At 40.9% G+C, this 17,168-nt stretch overlaps 2 protein-coding genes across 3 annotated transcripts; one reads left to right on the top strand and one right to left on the bottom strand.

Annotated features, from left to right (window-relative positions):
• Positions 1–1,029: 1,029 nt before the first annotated feature.
• LOC121690662 (E3 ubiquitin-protein ligase TRIM35-like) lies at positions 1,030–8,291 on the bottom strand. 2 transcript variants are annotated; one of them, XM_042071115.1, is made up of 8 exons: positions 8,202–8,291; positions 6,314–6,633; positions 5,335–5,489; positions 4,802–4,888; positions 4,466–4,696; positions 4,190–4,212; positions 3,986–4,104; positions 1,030–2,069 (listed from the first exon to the last, which is right to left on the bottom strand). In XM_042071115.1, the coding sequence occupies exons 2-8, from the start codon at positions 6,612–6,614 to the stop codon at positions 1,837–1,839; spliced, it is 1,149 nt and encodes a 382-aa protein (XP_041927049.1). In that variant the 5' UTR covers positions 6,615–6,633; positions 8,202–8,291; the 3' UTR covers positions 1,030–1,836. The 2 variants fall into 2 exon arrangements, with proteins under 2 accessions (XP_041927049.1, XP_041927050.1); XM_042071116.1 differs by lacking the exon at positions 4,190–4,212 and having other exon boundaries at positions 1,895–2,069; positions 8,202–8,289.
• Positions 8,292–9,496: 1,205 nt separating this feature from the next.
• LOC121690420 (E3 ubiquitin-protein ligase TRIM35-like) lies at positions 9,497–16,332 on the top strand. The gene is made up of 6 exons (XM_042070966.1): positions 9,497–9,974; positions 12,101–12,196; positions 12,302–12,532; positions 13,437–13,459; positions 13,549–13,667; positions 15,155–16,332. Exons 1-6 carry the CDS (start codon positions 9,594–9,596, stop codon positions 15,685–15,687), a joined length of 1,383 nt encoding a protein of 460 aa, XP_041926900.1. The 5' UTR covers positions 9,497–9,593; the 3' UTR covers positions 15,688–16,332.
• The last annotated feature ends 836 nt before the right edge of the window (positions 16,333–17,168 follow it).

Here is a 17,168-nt window from a genome sequence, read left to right as displayed (position 1 = left end):
CGGTTTTTAAGGCCTAAAAAAGTCTTAAATAACCTGGAATGTCTTGAATTTTCGAAAGGGAGGTATTACATTTCGTATGGGATCGAGCGAGTGAAATGTCTCCATCCGGTTTTGTGTATTTATTCAACCACAATTTTATAAGTGACCAGCGTACCTTTTGGCATTCCGTAGATCAAGAACTAGAGGAGTGTAGTAGTTGCAGTTATGGGGGAGCCGTGGCCCACTGGTTAGCACTCTGGACTTGTAACCGGAGGGTTGCCGGTTCGAGCCCCGACCAGTGGGCCGCGGCTGAAGTGCCCTTGAGCAAGGCACCTAACCCCTCACTGCTCCCCGAGCGCCGCTGTTGTTGCAGGCAGCTCACTGCGCTGTGCTTTCCCTCACGGGATCAAAAGAGTATATATACTTATATACTCATACACTCATATCCTTGTAATATATATACTTATATACCTATATACTCATGTCCTTGTAATACGTTTGCTTACCTCTCCACCGTGAAGTTTAACCTGTTGCTGACACAGGCTACTTGCAATGTCGGGTACAGCACATTTGTGTTATTTTGATATCATCCACCTCTACCTGCCGCCCGCAACTTCTTGTTTATCCATAAAAACGCGCTCACGGAATTTAGGCTCTGAGCCAAAGTGGGAGGAGTGAGGCCTGATAAGATTTGTTATTGGTCCAGCCAGGTGTCTGTACAGAAAAATTACCCAATGGGCCTCGGACTGCCCTTGCTTTGTAGCGATTGTTGCCCATCTTTTAAAACAACAATACATAATAATTATAATAATAATAAAATTCTATCGGTATGTCGGCCCACCTTGAAAATGGCCATTTTGCCAGATATGCCAGTCCAGCCCTGTCCTCTGGCTTTTCCCAGTGCTCACAATGCAGCAACTAGGCCTACACATTCACTTACAAAGAGACCCAGTGAGATCTCAGGTGACAAGACACAGATGTAGGGGAGGGACGGTTTACTGCCATAGCTCCACACTGTTGTCTCTTTCACACGTCATCAAGGAAAAACGCTTGGATCACACGTTTCTTTATTGCTGAAATAAATTCTGACATGGTGGGATTATGGGGTCACAACTTACAACATACTAGATACATAGGGACAAAATCCATTATCTTTCAAAATCTGTCTGGTAAAATGCAGTACAAATACATGAATGATGGGTTTATGCTTGTGTAACTAATGTATGTGATTACTACCTAGTCAAGTTAAATATCAAGCACAATTCAATAACAAAAATACAGAACTGGTATGTCTATGAAACAAAACAGAAAACTTTGCGTAACGGTATCAACTGGGCCTCGGAGCGGAAGTCGAGCATGTTGACAATTAAGGTGTTTGACCAGACCTAACTGTAGTGAACAATGTCTAAACGTCGCTCTTTAGCACCCCCGCTGGGCCAGCTTGCACCTCAAAAACGTACCTGGTGGTACATTTTGTTGGGTCTGAGAAAACGTTCTCAGAAAATCACAACTAGATTTTGCCCACCCAGACGGTACCGGTATCTGGCCTGGCCCAAGGACTAAGCTTCTCTACTGATGCTGCAGTCTTCACTGGTAACATCCTGAGATTACGGGTCGTGGAGAAGAAGGGGAACACGTCCTCGACGAAGGTGTCCTTTAGAGTGTGTAGGTGTGTGTTATTATCAAAGTCAAAGAATGACAGCTCTCCTTTGTCCCAGTCCAGCTGCACTCTGATCCTCCGGGGTTTCTGCTTCACGGTGAGGGTGCTGAGGGGGAGTGGTGGAGCACGTGCTGTATACTGATTATAGCCATAGCACATGCACCAATGTCCACTCCTGGACACGTAGTGTCCCTTCCTCAGGAAAGACTCTGTTGTTCACCCAGAGCCCAGCCTCTGTTCTGTCCAAGATCCACATCCCAGCAGTGAGTCCCCGAGTTAAAGCCCTCAGAGCCCAGGACACTGTGATAGTGATCAAATCTCTCTGGGTTATCAGGAAGCTGCTGCTCCTCATCACCACGTCTCACACTGGTCAGATCCTCAGACAGGATGAGAAATGGGTGTGCAGTGTTGGGATCCAGAGTCATAGGAGCTGCAGAGAAAGAGAGCGTAAGTAAGTGACACATGCCTAGGCTTTCTTGAACACACACACACACGCATGCGCGCGCGCACACACACACACACAGAAAGAGTAAGTAAGTGACACATGCATAGGCTTTCTTGACTTCAGCTGGTTCCACAAATGGTGAACTAGCGATCTGAGGTCAATGGCTCTACGATGGTGGTTATTAACTTTATTTATTAAAGGTCAACTCCAGCACATTGGGAGTCGAGGTGTAGGGTTTGAGCTTTTTGCTGTCAATTGTTTACCATTAAATTACTGTACATGGGGAAAGAATAACTTGGTACAAAATTGAGGAAGTAATCTTTCTAGTGATAAGTGACTAGACTGGCCAGATTTCTGAGACAAAATCTGGGGACCTTTTCAAAAACTTAATTACCATTCATAATTAAATTGATCTTATTGTAGTTCTCCTAAATTGCAAGGGAAGTGATTAACAAAGAGTGTTCTTCTCTGATCACAAAGTAACTGAGATCAAGAACATTTGTAACTTTGTAACTTTGTATAAGCTTTAAGCCAGGCACTTCACCAAAATGAAGGACTCCTTACAACATCCTACTTTCACAAGATTTTGGGGAAGATAAAGCTTGAGTGGGGGACATTAGTTTAAAAATAATAAAAAGATACAAATATTGATAAATAATCCTGCCAGCCATAGCAATCCAGAGCTAGCCAGAGCAAGTGTGTGTAGGATGGAGGGACTTTTTTTTTTTATTTTTCATTGGTTTGTTTTTTCACCTTTTATTATGTTTCCTTTGTTATCAGTGATTTTTTATTAATTTATTTACTCATTTCATTGTGTTTGGAAAGATGTAATGGCTACCCTGTGTCTGTTTCAAGCTTCAACAGGCAACCAAAACAGACACCAAAAAAACACATTTAAAAAACAAAAAGATAGGGTGGAGGTGGGTTAAAAAAATGTGTGTAAGGTGCGCAAATGTTTGGTCAGTGTTTTCTTTCTTTCTTTTTTTTTTTTTTATTCCAATTTTGGGTCTACTGTATCTGTCACAGTGAAAACCAGAGACATTTCCGGGGGTAGCTCCAGCCGGGGACTGTCCCCAGGAACCTGGTCACCCTAGACTAGGCAGCTACAATACTATTATATTGGGGTGTCAAAGTTGACCGCTTTTTGTGCCACTTACGAGAAGCTGTTAAGAACAAGTTCTATTCAACATGGACAGGATCCTTACGGAGAATCCACTATGCATACTGTAACTCAATTGTAAAAAAACAGTATAAATCAAGTGTTTGTATAGGTAGTCAACTAATATGGACTAGTGACCAAAGAAAACCAAGGTATGTGACTGATAGCTTATATTTTGCATTAGTCACACTAAAATGCTTCCTGCGTTGTGGTACTCGGGATCTTGTGAGAATGTGACGCTATTTTCCAAAATAATTGGTTGGTCTGTGGCCTGTGCGATGTGTAAGGGATAATGTATTGTCCGCCAGTCATTATCGGAAAATAATAAATAGATCAATAATATTAATAAATGACAAATAATACTAAATAATATTATTCATATACTATTATTTCCCAATAATGAGCGTTGCAAATACACAATCCTGCTTATTATGCGGTTACGGCATAATAACATGGCAAAAATTGCACAATAGGTCTGTTAAATGTATTTTGTTACTGTTGTGTGGCATCTGCTGAGAAAACAAATAGTTCGCCACACAAATAGAACTTGACAGTTTCAGATATTGCATGGCAACCTATTACTTGATACCTTTCATGGAGCGCCCCATAATCACTGCCTGATTGGTTAGCCAATAGGTTTACCTGGCTACCATATAAAATGGTAGGTAGCGTTTGCCCAGGTGGACACCTGGAAACCTGCCTCTGCCACTTCCCAACGCACACCTTCCTGCCAGCTACTCACTGTACTGAACAATGTCCTGCATCTTCTCCCAGACTCTGAACTTCAGGTTGCCCAGGTGCTTTACCACATTGATCAGAGCTCCTGAAACCCTCTCTGGATCCTGCAGTGTGCACTGGGCTCTGGAATAACATTCAGGAGTCAGTGCTGCTGTGGGTTTGGGTTCAGAACCACAGAGAAGAGAGAGACAGGAGGCAGATCACTCACCTTTTCTCTGTGCTCTTGTAGCTCTGGAAAATAAAAATGGTGAAAATGTATGAAAAAATGGCAGTTATTTCTGCATTAACAAATAAGTAAATTACCTAAATTTGTTAAACCCTCTATATAACCCTGCCCATATGTGTGCCAAAGTTCATCCCAAACACACACAAACAAACAAACGGACAAATAAATAAATAAATACTAAGTACTTCTACAAATGTATCCAATATGAAAGTTTTATATTCTTTCTATGGAAAACAAAAAAAACAATTTTCTTTTTACCTGCAGGAATGTGATGTCATCAGCTCTCATCTCCTGTTCTACGGCTCTGATTGTGTCTGAAAGAGATGAGATCTCTCTGCTCATCTTCTCAATCTTCTCCTTCATCATCTGACTCTTCTGCTCCTCTTCCTCCCTCAGTGCAGCTATCCTGGCTGCCTCTTCATCTCGTAGAAACTGGTGAAGCTTCTCAAACTCCTCCTTGATCTGCTTCTCTGTGTCTTTCGTTTGAGTCTGGATACCATCAACATAAGATATCTCAACAAATATGTTTTTAGCATTCTATTGAAATTGAGAGACATGTTGCTGTAGGTTGGCATCACACTAAATCCCACTCACCTTGATATATGCAGCTGTTTCATAACACTGGTCTTTAGCCTTCTCAGAGGCCTGCAGCTTCTCCTGCAGTTTGACCCTGAGATCCTCCTGAATGGATCAAATTAATATTAAATGGAGTGTCTGTCTGTGTCTCTATATGTATGAGAGTGTGTGTGTGAGTGTGTGTGTGTGTGTGTTTATGTGCCTTGTAAGAGTCTGTACATAATATACTGTGAGTTTGAAACTCCTGTATGGGCATGTGTGTGAGTATATACTGTGTGTGTGTGTGTGTGTGCTTGCTCTAGATGAGTCACATATATGAACATACTAAATGGATCAAATTCATTTTATATGGAGTGTCTGTCTGTATATGTATGAGTGTGTGTGTGTGTGTAACATATGAACACATTTCTGTTATCACCACAGTAGTGAAAGGGGGTTAAACTGCACTGGCAGTATTTTCAAAAACGTGAAGTGAAGATGAATACAATTAATCTACAGTGCATGCTGGAGGTGACTGTGTATTAGCATTAGTGCATGGCCAAAGAGCCTACCTTAGCATCAGTTGCTGCTTTACTAATAGGACTGAACTTGTGACCCAAGTGTAAATCTCGACACTCCAGACACACAAGCTGTTGATCCTCTTGACAGAAGAGCTCGAGTTTCCTCTTGTGCAGACTACAGAGCAGGTGTGCATGATGTCTCTCCTCTGGAAAATAAATGTGTAATAATAAATGTGTTTTTAAACGTACCAAAATATCTCATTCTAATATCATAATAAATATTTTTTTAAACGTACCAAAATATCTCATTCTAATATCACAGGGGACCATTTATCATACATGGAAAGAAAATGGAGTGAAAATCTCCATTGATAAAAGCTTTTGGAAGTATCTTGTGCGCACCAGAAATGGAGTGAAAATCTCAATTGAAAAAAGCTTTTATAATCTGCACGTCCCTTTAGGGACTCCGTATTAAAGGGAAACTTGGCTGGATTTCCCCCTCTGCTGGAGAAATTGTGCATTATGCTATTTCAAACTGTGGGAAAAGGTAACAATAAAGCACATGGATTTGTTTACAAGCTAGCGAACGGTTAGCATAAGTTTGGCAGAACTATGTGGATGTTACAAGGTAAGAAACACGATTTAAAACGAGTTTCTTGTTTCTCACTTCTCTTTCCGGGACGGTAGTCTCAGTGTTACAAGGTTGGTTTTCCGCCTGGGGACGCTAGGCGCAGCGGTGAAAGTCACCATTTTCACCGGAACAGGTCATTTAACCATCCAAATTATTTCTAAACGGGTTTATTACATTGAAATAGTTGCCAAGTTCCCCTTTAATCCATGTGCGGTAAACTGGCCTTATGTGTAGAGTAGAATGGGGAAAAAGAAGGAAGTCTTTGTTGTGTTCTGATAATGTTTTACGTTGTGCAGTTCATCAGAGCTGTTCCTCAGAGCAGTTCCTCAGAGCTGTTCCTCAGAGCTGTTCCTCCTCAGAGCTGTTCCTCAGAGCTGTCAGTGAATCATGGATTCCAACCTGTGTTGAACGTTTCCATGCCAGAGTTCTCTCCCTTTAGTTCCCTCTCCAAGTTTTCAGCATTCTGGTTGAGGTTCATCTTTTTAAGAATTGTATACACTGTCTGACCGGAATGTTCCTTTGTGTACATTTCCACTATTAAATCTACGGTGTCATCACGGTCAGCGTTCTCAAGTTTTGCCCATGGAATCTGGCCAATATCCTTCAAATAGTGCTTGAACTTCTTGAAGTCGGCAGAGCTGAGGTTCTCCATGGTGTTCCTCAGTATCTCCTGGATGGAGTTCTTGGTGGAGTCTGCCATGTCAACTCATGGAAAGAGTCTAGCAAAATGAATAGGAATCACCTTTGGGATCTGTGATAAAGTGCTTGCATGTACATTTGCACATTTTCGCTATACTTGTGACTAAGTGATAAATAAAGGAGTTACTCATTTGCACCATCACCATGACACTCACTCTCACAGAGCACCTTACCTTACTATGCACAAAGAATCACAGGCTCAGTCCCTGCCTCAGTCATTGCAAGCACCTCATGCTTGATCATCCTTAAGCACACTATATAGTATATTTAGTATTTTGTACTTGATTTAGATTTAGTGTTATTTAGTATAATTTGTATTTTAGTATATTCTTTATCTTCTACTGTCCTTGCTTAGTTGTGTTTTTTTATATTATATACTTTTATTACTTTTTCTGCTGTTAGTGCATGTTGTGTGTGATGTCTGTATGAATTTCCCCTTGTGGATCAATAAAGTATCTATCTATCTATCTATCTATCTATCTATATATCTATCTATCTAAAGGCTACTACCACTAAATGTCATACTAAAATTACATTATGCTCAATATGTAAGGTGAATCATACACAAAACATTGTATATTTTTACTTTATTATAAGGGTATAATAAGGCTGATCTGTAATTAAAGGACCTCATTTCCAAATTAGCCAGAGTGATATTTATCAGTGGAGACCGTTTTCAGCCCATTTTATCCAGTCCAACTGAAGTGTGCTTCTCATTTACTTTTGGGCAGTACTACTAACCGGAGCAAAGTAAAATTCCACTGCTGCTGAGAGATGCGATCATTGAGATTCAAGGCTAGTACATTATTCATCCACTAGTAGTGGGTTACCTTTATCAGAGGTCATGACAGAAGAGTTCAGTAGTGTGCCTTCACAGAAACCCCCCATGAATAGAGCTCACAGACACAGCATGACCTCACCACAGCCGAACCCATTACATTCTCCTGCATTAACACCTGGCTACACTAACACAACATAACAAGCTGCACTAAAGGGAAGAGGAGAGATAGACTTCTCTGCATAGTCTGTCTGCCTCTCCACCCTCTCTGTTTGTGTACTGACTGTCCACTAGCCTACTGTTTCACTGCTACACTGTTTACATGCTATATTAGCACATATGCACAACCCCTCCCTCCCTCCCACAGCCTGGATTGTGGCCGTACTTAATGCTTAATACCTTATACTTAATACTGGACCAATGGCTTCCTATTCTTGCACTGACATAGTTTTTTTTTATATTACCTTGTTTACATCATACATCATTCTCTTATATGTCCATATTTATTTTATGCTGGTCTCTGGACCTTATTCTTGCACTGTTGCACTGTTGGACTTATTGCACCTTCACCATGACACTCACTCTCTTAGAGCATCTTACCATGCACACAGAGTTACAGGCTCAGTCCCCTGCCCTGTCACTGCAAGCTACTCATGCTTGATCATCCTTAAGCACACTATAGTATATTTAGTATTTTCTTATCTTCTACTGTCTCTATTGTACAGTGGAGTTTTTTCATTCTTTTCTTCTTTTATATCACTTCCTGATCGATATTGTGAATAATAGATTAATGACAGAAATGAGCCTCACCCTTGGGTTGTGTGTCTTGTCTGATCCCCACAGAACAGTAAAGAGTTCAGTCCTTCTCTCTGTGTCCTGTGTCTAATGAAGGATGAGTGACAGGCCTTCACCTTCACTCACTCATCCAGTTAGGGTGACTCAGCAAGACCGGTAGCATTCCTTCCTTCTGGATTCCGGAATGGAACAACTTCAACTTCTCTATGTATTCTCTGACCCCCCCCCCCCCCCCCACACACACACACACACAAACAACCTTTCTTCCTCATTAGATTAGACTAAATTAGATTAGAACTTTTTTGTCATTGTGCCGAGTACAAGTACAAAGACAACGAAATGCAGTTTGCGTCTAAACAGAGTGCAAAAAGCAGAAAAGTGCAATGTGATATTCAAAGAATAGACAGGTGGTGCATAGACAAGAAATAGGACAAGAAATATAATAATCAGTAGAAATACTGATTGGAGCCCTTATGATCAGCATGCTTCAGTACTGTACCCAGCTGGTAAACTGTCCACATTTGCAGTGAGTGTGCATACTGCATGGGTGTCATTAAAAACACATTTAGCTCTCTGTGAATGAACAAGTCTGTAGTAGAAATAGGAGATCAGTTGTGTGGATAGAAGAGAAATAAGCACTGATTCTGTGTTCATGCCAGTCAATTAAAGGAACCATATGTAAGATTGTGGCCAAAACTTGTACTGCAATCACTTTGAAATTACTGTAGAGCGGTGTATCCCCTCCCCCTCCCCCCTGACTCGAGGTTGCCAACCCGGATGCTGAAACACTACTGACTTTGTGATTACTAGATAGGTGGAGGGTGGTGCATCAGGCCAAAACACAACATCAACATCAGTTGAGGGCTGCAACTTAACTTTTTAAATGACAATATCCTGGCCGGACTACTGTTGTCAGTGATATAAGTATTTGAAATGAACATGATTTCTTAATGTCTAGTGACTTATCAGGGCCATTTTATGATTAATTGAAATACATTTCTTACATACGGTTCCTTTAAAGCTCACTGAACCTGCTACTTTGAACCTGAACCTGAAGGGACTGAACAACTGGTTTTGTGAAGGAATGTGACACTGACCAATCAGCTTGCAGCTCCTCCAGATCTGACTCACCTGTCCTGAAGGAGGAAGTGAAGCTTAGGTCTCTGCTACACCTCTACTGAATTACTTGGTGAGAGTTAAACAGAAACAATCTAACAGGACATAGTTGTTTCCCAAAAGAAGTTGGAGAGTTAACCATACCTGCAGATGTGAGATTAAACACCCACAGGATTTATAGAGTGACTTGATTTTGAGCCTCCTGAAAGTGAAAGTAAATCAGTGTGAGTGAGAGAGCAACAACGGGGAGGGAGCTTTGCTCTGGGCACACTGTTTACAACAACTTAGAAAATGGCTTCAAAGCTGCAAGAAGAGTTCTCTTGTCCTGTGTGCACGGAGATCTACAAGGACCCTGTGCTCCTGTCTTGTAGTCACAGCTTCTGTAAAGTCTATCTGCAGCAGTTCTGGGATACCAAACCATCCAGAGAATGTCCAGTCTGCAGGAGGAGGTCATCAAGGGACACACCACCAACTAACCTGGTGTTAAAAAACTTGTGTGAGGTGTACTTACAAGAGAGAAGTCAGAGAGGACCACTGTGTCTTCTCCATGGTGACCCACTCAGGCTGTTCTGTCATGATGATCAGCAGCTCGTGTGTTACTCGTGTCGAGACTCAAAACTCCACAGGAGTCACCGGTGCAGTCCTGTTGATGAAGCAGCAGCTGACCGGAAGGTAAGTCTGATTAATAGTAATAAAAAAATATTTGGATTTGGATTATTAACAGGCTCAACAAGCCTAATATTTATTCAATTATAGTTTTTCTCAGTTGCTAAAACACTAAAACCCATTAGCTGAAGAAAGTTCTCAGTTGTTTGAACTCATTAAGCTAATTGTTCAGTCTGTTGTCAATACCTTAACCCATTTTACATGGTAAAACACAATTTGCAGATCTCACTTACAATTTTTAGCAAAACTTTGAAAACATTCTCATTCTCAAAACACATTCTGCACTCTAATGCACATGCATCCATACTGGTAAACACAAGTGGCAAAAATGAAATAGAAATAGACATACACACGCCATTGATTAAACACTACCACTCAAAATTGATTTCACTTGTTTCAAATGATGTGATACAACCAATATAAGCCAGTTCAGAGAGCAACCAGGTTGTTGAAGGTGGGAATGAGAATGGATAGAATAAACTATGAGGACGAGGACGAGTGCAGATGTGAGATGGGGGACGAGGAGGAAGGCAAGAATGAGGATTTTTATTGCACACTGTAGTACAGTGCATTGTAGGCTGTATATTGTACAATACTGTAAAACAAATCGTATGGCCCTGAACATTGTGCTTTCCATTTGTTTACAATACTGACTGCTCAAAAGATTTTGACTGGTTGCAAGTTCATATCAACAAAGAACTTCTCCCTGAGAACTATATATTTGAACAATGTGTTTTCTATTTTCTGGTGTATTGTTTACTGATTGCTTGATAGTGTATTATTGTGATCACTTTGTGGTAACACTTTACTTGATGGGTGAGTTCATAACACATTCATAGCAGCTGTCATAAACTGCACATAAAGCATTCATGACTGTTTCATGAGACATGACTCAACATTCATACCAAACCTTTCATGAATGTGGAAGACAGATCGACGACAACTTGTCAAAATAAAAGTCCAACAATCGCAAGGCAGCATGGCCGTTTTTGTTCCTTTCCCTGTTTGTGTAACCTGGAAACCATTCACTTAATCACTCCAGCCTTTGTAAATATTTCATGAATATCTTATGAAGTCTACATCAAATGTCACTTTACTATACAAGTTGTGAAGTATTCATAATCACAGAGTTTAACACTGGGAGGTAAACTAGCCTACATTCAGCTGACCCGTATTTGTGTAACCTGGAGCAGTTGGACATTCCCAGTAGCAAAAAATGAGAAATCATAAAACAAATACATTTTTCTGAAACAAAAATTATTTGCTTGACCATGTTCTGTCTTTTTGGCACTGGAGTAGCCCATTGACTCAGATGTAATGTGATCAGGTAAAAGATTTGGAACAAAAACGGCAATGCTGCTTTGCGATGGACTTATTGGACTTTTATTTTGACAAGTTGTTGTCATTCTGTCTTCCACATTCATGAAAGGTTTGGTTTGAATGTTGAGTCATGTCTCATGAAACAGTCATGAATGCTTTATGTGCAGTTTATGACAGCTGCTATGAATGTGTTATGAACTCACCCGTCAAGTAAAGTGTTACCCACTTGGTTTATAGGTGAAAGTTTTTGAGGTGAAAGTTTCATTTTGAGCACAGGTAAAACTGTTTTGAGGCGAAAGTTTCATTTTGCAAAAAGAGTCAGAGGTTTTGTAAATAGTGCTTGAAGCTGAGGTTTAGTGTTTAATATTTTAAGAAAACGGAGCAAGGTTTCAGAAATTGTGTTTTAGCAATTGAGGAAAAACTGTATTATATTCAGGAATCTCAAGGCCTGAGGAAAGAAAGTCTTTTATTACTGTAGATCAACACTAGGGTGCAGTACTTTCCATTCAATCCTTTGATGCCTTTGTAAAGAGACTCATTAAAATGTTTCCCTTTGGGGAAAATGTGGTTTGTAAAGATGATTGTATCTCACATTTCTCATTTCACAGACTTTGCCCTTTTAAAAACACACAGTTTTCTTCAGATGGAACATTTCAGAAACATGTCAGTGAAAGTTTATCTAGACAGAGGGATAAGTACACACAGCCATCCTCCGGAAGGGATGTGCTTTGTGTGTAAAGACCTCTCTCTCTCTCTCTCTTTCTCTCTCTCTCTCTCTCTCTCTCTCTCTCTCTCTCTCTCCTCGGTTCTAGGAGGAGATCAAAATCAAACTAGATGCCATAAAACAGAAGCTGAAGGCTTTTGAAAAAGCAAAACTCACCTCTAATGAAACAGCTGAACACATTAAGGTACGTGTCACGATTCATATGAAGCACAAACGAAATACTACACAAAGATTTCAAAGATTTCAGATGTCAGGAGTCATTCAAAAGTACTTACTGAACTTATTTCAGACTCAGGCCGAGCACACAGAGAAATGGATCAAGGAAGAGTTTAAGAAGCTTCTCCAGTTTCTACTAGATGAAGAGGCAGCCAGGATAGCTGCACTGAGGGAGGAAGAGGAGCAGAAGAGTCAGATGATGAAGGAGAAGATTGAGAAGATGAGCAGAGAGATCTCATCTCTTTCAGACACAATCAGAGCCGTAGAAGAGCAGATGCAACCTGATGAAATCACATTCCTGCAGGTCAGAACCATCTAATCTTTATGTCTTGAGGGTCCCTTGGGCTGATTTATAAATGTTAAAAATGGTCATACTTCTGGTTATTCTGTTGTTTCTACTATCTGTGTTGACTGTGGTGTTTGTGTGGATGAGTAAGAGGCTTTTATTCATCTCAATGTGTTGAGAGGAAGGAGAATCACTCTGACACTCTGAGATGAGAATATGAAGTTTCAATGAATCAAAGAAGAACCAGGTTGTGTGTGTGTGTGTGCCTGTGTCTGTGTTTGTGTGTGTATTATTGTGTGTGGTATTTTGGTCTCTATGGCTCGCATCAACCTAGCCCATCACCACTCATTTGTGATGTTGCCCCCCCCCCAGTAAAAATGAACTGCACCAAGTTTGATGTGAATGACTAACCCGACACCCACTATGCACATGCCAAGTTTTGTGGAATTCTGTCCATACAAAAAAAGTAACTAGTACACCCATCGTCCTGTAGATGGGGGTGTTCAGAAATTGAGATGTGGATGTTGAAATGTACTTTTTGCTGTGATAAAAGGCAGAACTGTGTCACATACTGTATGTGTCTGTGTGTGTGTGTGTGTGTGTGTGTGTTTGTGTTTGTGTGTGTGTGTGTGTTTGTGTATGTATGTGTCTGTGTGTGTGTGTGTGTGTGTGTGTTTGTGTTTGTGTGTGTGTGTGTGTGTTTGTGTAGGTATGTGTCTGTGTGTTTGTGTTTGTGTGTGTGTGTGTGTCTCTCTATCTCTCCCTGTCTCCGTCTCTCTCTATCTCTCTCTTTGTTTGTTTGTGAGTCTGTGTTGTTGACAATTCACTGGTTTACCATCTATCAATCCACCATTAAAGGCTTATGAGGATAATTTATAGAAACAATCATTTTAAACACCTTTTCTCCTTTGTTATTTCCCAGAGCTACAAGAGCACAGTGGAAAGGTGAGTGATCTGCCTCCTGTCTCTCTCTCTCTTCTCTGTGGTTCTGAACCCAAAGCCACAGCAGCACTGACTCCTGAATGTTATTCCAGAGCCCAGTGCACACTGCAGGATCCAGAGAGGGTTTCAGGAGCTCTGATCAATGTGGCAAAGCACCTGGGCAACCTGAAGTTCAGAGTCTGGGAGAAGATGCAGGACACTGTTCAGTACAGTATGTTCAAACAAACACACACACACACCAGGGTTTCCGTTGTCCGGTAATTACCGGACATTGGCCGGAAAAAAAATTAAATGTCCGACAAAATTAAATCTCTCCGGTCAAATTGTCAGATTGAAATTGGCTAATAATCCCATCCCCCTAACGCAATCTGAATTTGAGAATAAGCCTTAAAATGTAAGCCTATATTAAAGCAATACGTCCTTTGGCTATGTTTTTAAATGTACAAGGTCTACCGTTTGAAAGCTATTAAACAACACGCATAGCCTATGCTGCATTTCAAATAGGAAACATTTCAAATAGGAAGCGCACGCTTAAAACGTCCATGTTAAACAACGAACAAATGAGTGAGGCGGTTCAAACATGGCCAGGCCCGGGCAGACTAGCCTTAAAAGTTTTTTCAGAGGCCAGACGCAATGGATGATGATAAATTGGTAACGTCTGAAGCCTCAGATGTCCGGTCAACTCCACCACCACCAGATAAAAAGCATAAGTGTCGGGCATATCTGTCGGAATCATGATGTTGGAAGTGGAGTTGCCGGGTTGCGGCCGCTCCAAGACACTGTCATTCTCCGTGTACAGTACACTGGACATGCAACTGTGTTCTGTACCCAAAGCATACAGTAGGCCTATGCTTTCTCTGTCTATGATCTGCAGGAAAAAAAGAAACTAAACATTTCCCAGAATAGGAAATATTTCTTAATGTATTCAAATAAAGAGGCATAGCCTTAGGGGGTAGTGGTGTGATCGCTCATTCTTGTGTGTGCGCATCTGTGCAAGTTAAACAGTGGAACCACTGGAGATAACGTGGGTAGCAGCAACAAACAACGTAGCCTTTTTAAAACAATGAACGAAGTGGACTCTTGCTGTCCATGAAAAGATAGATACTGGCTAGATCTTGTTAGGCATGTTTACGTAACTTAGGCTAATGAACATGTTGCATTCTATTCAGCCTGATTATGTCATTCTTTAAGCTACATAGCCTGTCTCCAGTTTTCCTCAACTTGACTAGGTAATTAAGAAGCGATAATAAGATATTTGACCGGCATATCATCAAAATGTCCGGAAAACTAAACCTCTGCCGGTCACTTTGACCGGCACCATTTTTTCCTAGCGGAAACTCTGACACACACACACACACACACACACACACACTCACACACGCACACACACTAACACACACTCACATGCACTCTCTCTCTCTCACACACACACACACACACACACACACACACACACACACACACACACACACTAAACTATCAGTGGCATTAAAATAGATGATACATAAACCTTAACAAATAAAATGGAGAGTGATAGAGACCCTGATCCCTTCATCCTGATGACTAAAGAGCATTTCACTGTTACTGCTTCTCCTGCCATTACACTTGGTAACACCACTATTAATAATGACCATCATTCACATCTTCATCACACATCACTCAGTGTTCAGCTCATGTGTGTGTTCTTTCTCTCTGCAGCTCCTGTGACTCTGGATCCCAACACTGCACACCCACTTCTCATCCTGTCTGAGGATCTGACCAGTGTGAGATATAACGAGAGACAGCAGCTTCCTGATAACCCAGAGAGATTTGATAGGTGGGCCAGTGTCCTGAGCTCTGAGGGCTTTAACTCAGGGACTCACTGCTGGGATGTGGAGGTTGGGGAGAACACACGGTGGGAGGTGGGTGTGATGGCAGAGTCTCTCCAGAGGAAGGGAGACTACACCTCCATGAGTGGATGCTGGTGTGTGGTGTATAATGGTGCTGCATATGCAGCACTTGCTCCCCCACAGCCCTACACTCTACTCACAGTGAAGCAGAAACTCCAGAGGATCAGAGTGCAGCTGGACTGGGACAGAGGAAAGCTGTCATTCTCTGACCCTGATAATAACACACACCTGCACACTCTCACACACACATTCACTGAGAGAGTGCTTCCATACTTCAATAGTTCATTTCTTCTGAGGATCTTACCTGTAGGGGTCTCTGTAACAGTGAAGGCCTCACAGTAGAGCAGCTCAGGTAGAATTGATAGTTCCTCTGTCTGGACCAGGACTGACCTACAGAGAGGGATGGAGACCAGTGGAGGTCAGTGACGAATCACTAATAACAGCACTGATATGTATCAGGACTGGTCTGCATGATGAATCACTAATAACAACACTGATATGTATCAGGACTGGTCTGCAAAATGATTCATACTGCAGCCTGGAAAATATTGATTTAATTTTGAATTTCTCTTGACCAATATGTTTGTTCTGACTTAAAATGACACTGCCACATGCCAAAAGACAATGTAGACTCATGGAATAAAAAATAAGCAGTTTCATCTTATTTAACATTTCTATGAAAAATGGCATGTCCCAAATTATTCATGCCCTTTCTAAATAACAAATGGAAACATCTTTATTTGCTCTTGATATGGTTCTTATATCTTATAATACCTACCAAGCTTCTCCATCTCTCTACAATGATTCTAGACCGCACCTTTTTAGCAGCAATCAAGGATTTTCAGTCAGGAACGATTATTTGCCATCACTCTGTCCTTGTGCTCACTTTTTTTACAGATTGAGGTCTGTACTATGGCTGGGCCACTCTAAAATGTTGATATTGTTCTCTGTTAACCATTTCTTGTCTTGTTTGGCTGTATGATTTGGATCATTGTGTGGTTTAATATTTCAATAGCGCCTATTAGGTCAGGTCTCTCGGCAGACTGCCTGATCTTTCCTCCAAAAATCTTGATGTAGCCTCTTGTTTTAGTGTTTCCATTTACTTTGAGGTGATAGGCTAATCATATGCAGGTAGCCAATGTTCACATCCCCTGGCTGAGTTAAAGACTGCTTGCTCTGTATTACTGTCCCTCCCAAACTAAATTATTTGTTTAACAGCCAGAATTTCAACAATTCCCTGGGGAGGAACGTATAGCTTATGATTCTATGATGATGCCACCCCCTTTTAGAAAATACTTTGGTTACACTTTACTTGACAGGAACAGAAATGGATCAACATACTGTAGAAGGCTATTTTATTAATGCATGCTTAGAATGTTAGTGATCAGACTTGCTTTGATGTAATTCTCCCTTGAACTAATTATAGCCTTAATGCAAAATGCCATCAACTAGTGTAACATTACGTTTCTTTCAATGTGTTGTTTAACAGTCTTCTAGTAGCCTAAGTCGTGGAAAATATAGTAATAGACTACTGACCAGTGATCATATCTGAGCATGTTAATATGACTTGTTGATAAATCATTCCAATGTGAAATATTTGAACAGATTTATTTAGGAAGTGGTTCTAAATTTAGGCTTGATACAGGAATTGGCTAAATAGGCTTAACCATAGTTCACATTGAAACCCGATAATTTAATTTAAATGTTATTAAACAGTTTATTACATGTGTAGGCTCCTCTGCTGACTGTCTCGCCATGTCTTGAATGAAACGTCATAAGCGTATCGAATCTTAGGGGGGCAGGTAGGCCGCAAAGCATACACC

The sequence above is a fragment of the Alosa sapidissima genome, chromosome 2 (genome assembly GCF_018492685.1).
Source record: "Alosa sapidissima isolate fAloSap1 chromosome 2, fAloSap1.pri, whole genome shotgun sequence".
In the NCBI taxonomy this organism is placed as follows: domain Eukaryota; kingdom Metazoa; phylum Chordata; class Actinopteri; order Clupeiformes; family Clupeidae; genus Alosa; species Alosa sapidissima.
This window is presented reverse-complemented; position numbering and strand designations above follow the sequence as displayed.

Excerpts from the sequence above, each read along its gene's own strand:
- LOC121690662 (XM_042071115.1), bottom strand. The coding sequence starts at position 6,614 with ATGGCAGACTCCACCAAGAACTCCATCCAGGAGATACTGAGGAACACC. Across the intron at positions 4,889-5,334 it reads AAGCAGCAACTGATGCTAAG|GAGGATCTCAGGGTCAAACT; the intron begins GTAGGCTCTTTG and ends TGATCCATTCAG. Across the intron at positions 4,213-4,465 it reads ATGACATCACATTCCTGCAG|AGCTACAAGAGCACAGAGAA; the intron begins GTAAAAAGAAAA and ends TTTATTTTCCAG.
- LOC121690420 (XM_042070966.1), top strand. The coding sequence starts at position 9,594 with ATGGCTTCAAAGCTGCAAGAAGAGTTCTCTTGTCCTGTGTGCACGGAG. Across the intron at positions 13,460-13,548 it reads TACAAGAGCACAGTGGAAAG|AGCCCAGTGCACACTGCAGG; the intron begins GTGAGTGATCTG and ends ATGTTATTCCAG. Across the intron at positions 13,668-15,154 it reads GCAGGACACTGTTCAGTACA|CTCCTGTGACTCTGGATCCC; the intron begins GTATGTTCAAAC and ends TTCTCTCTGCAG.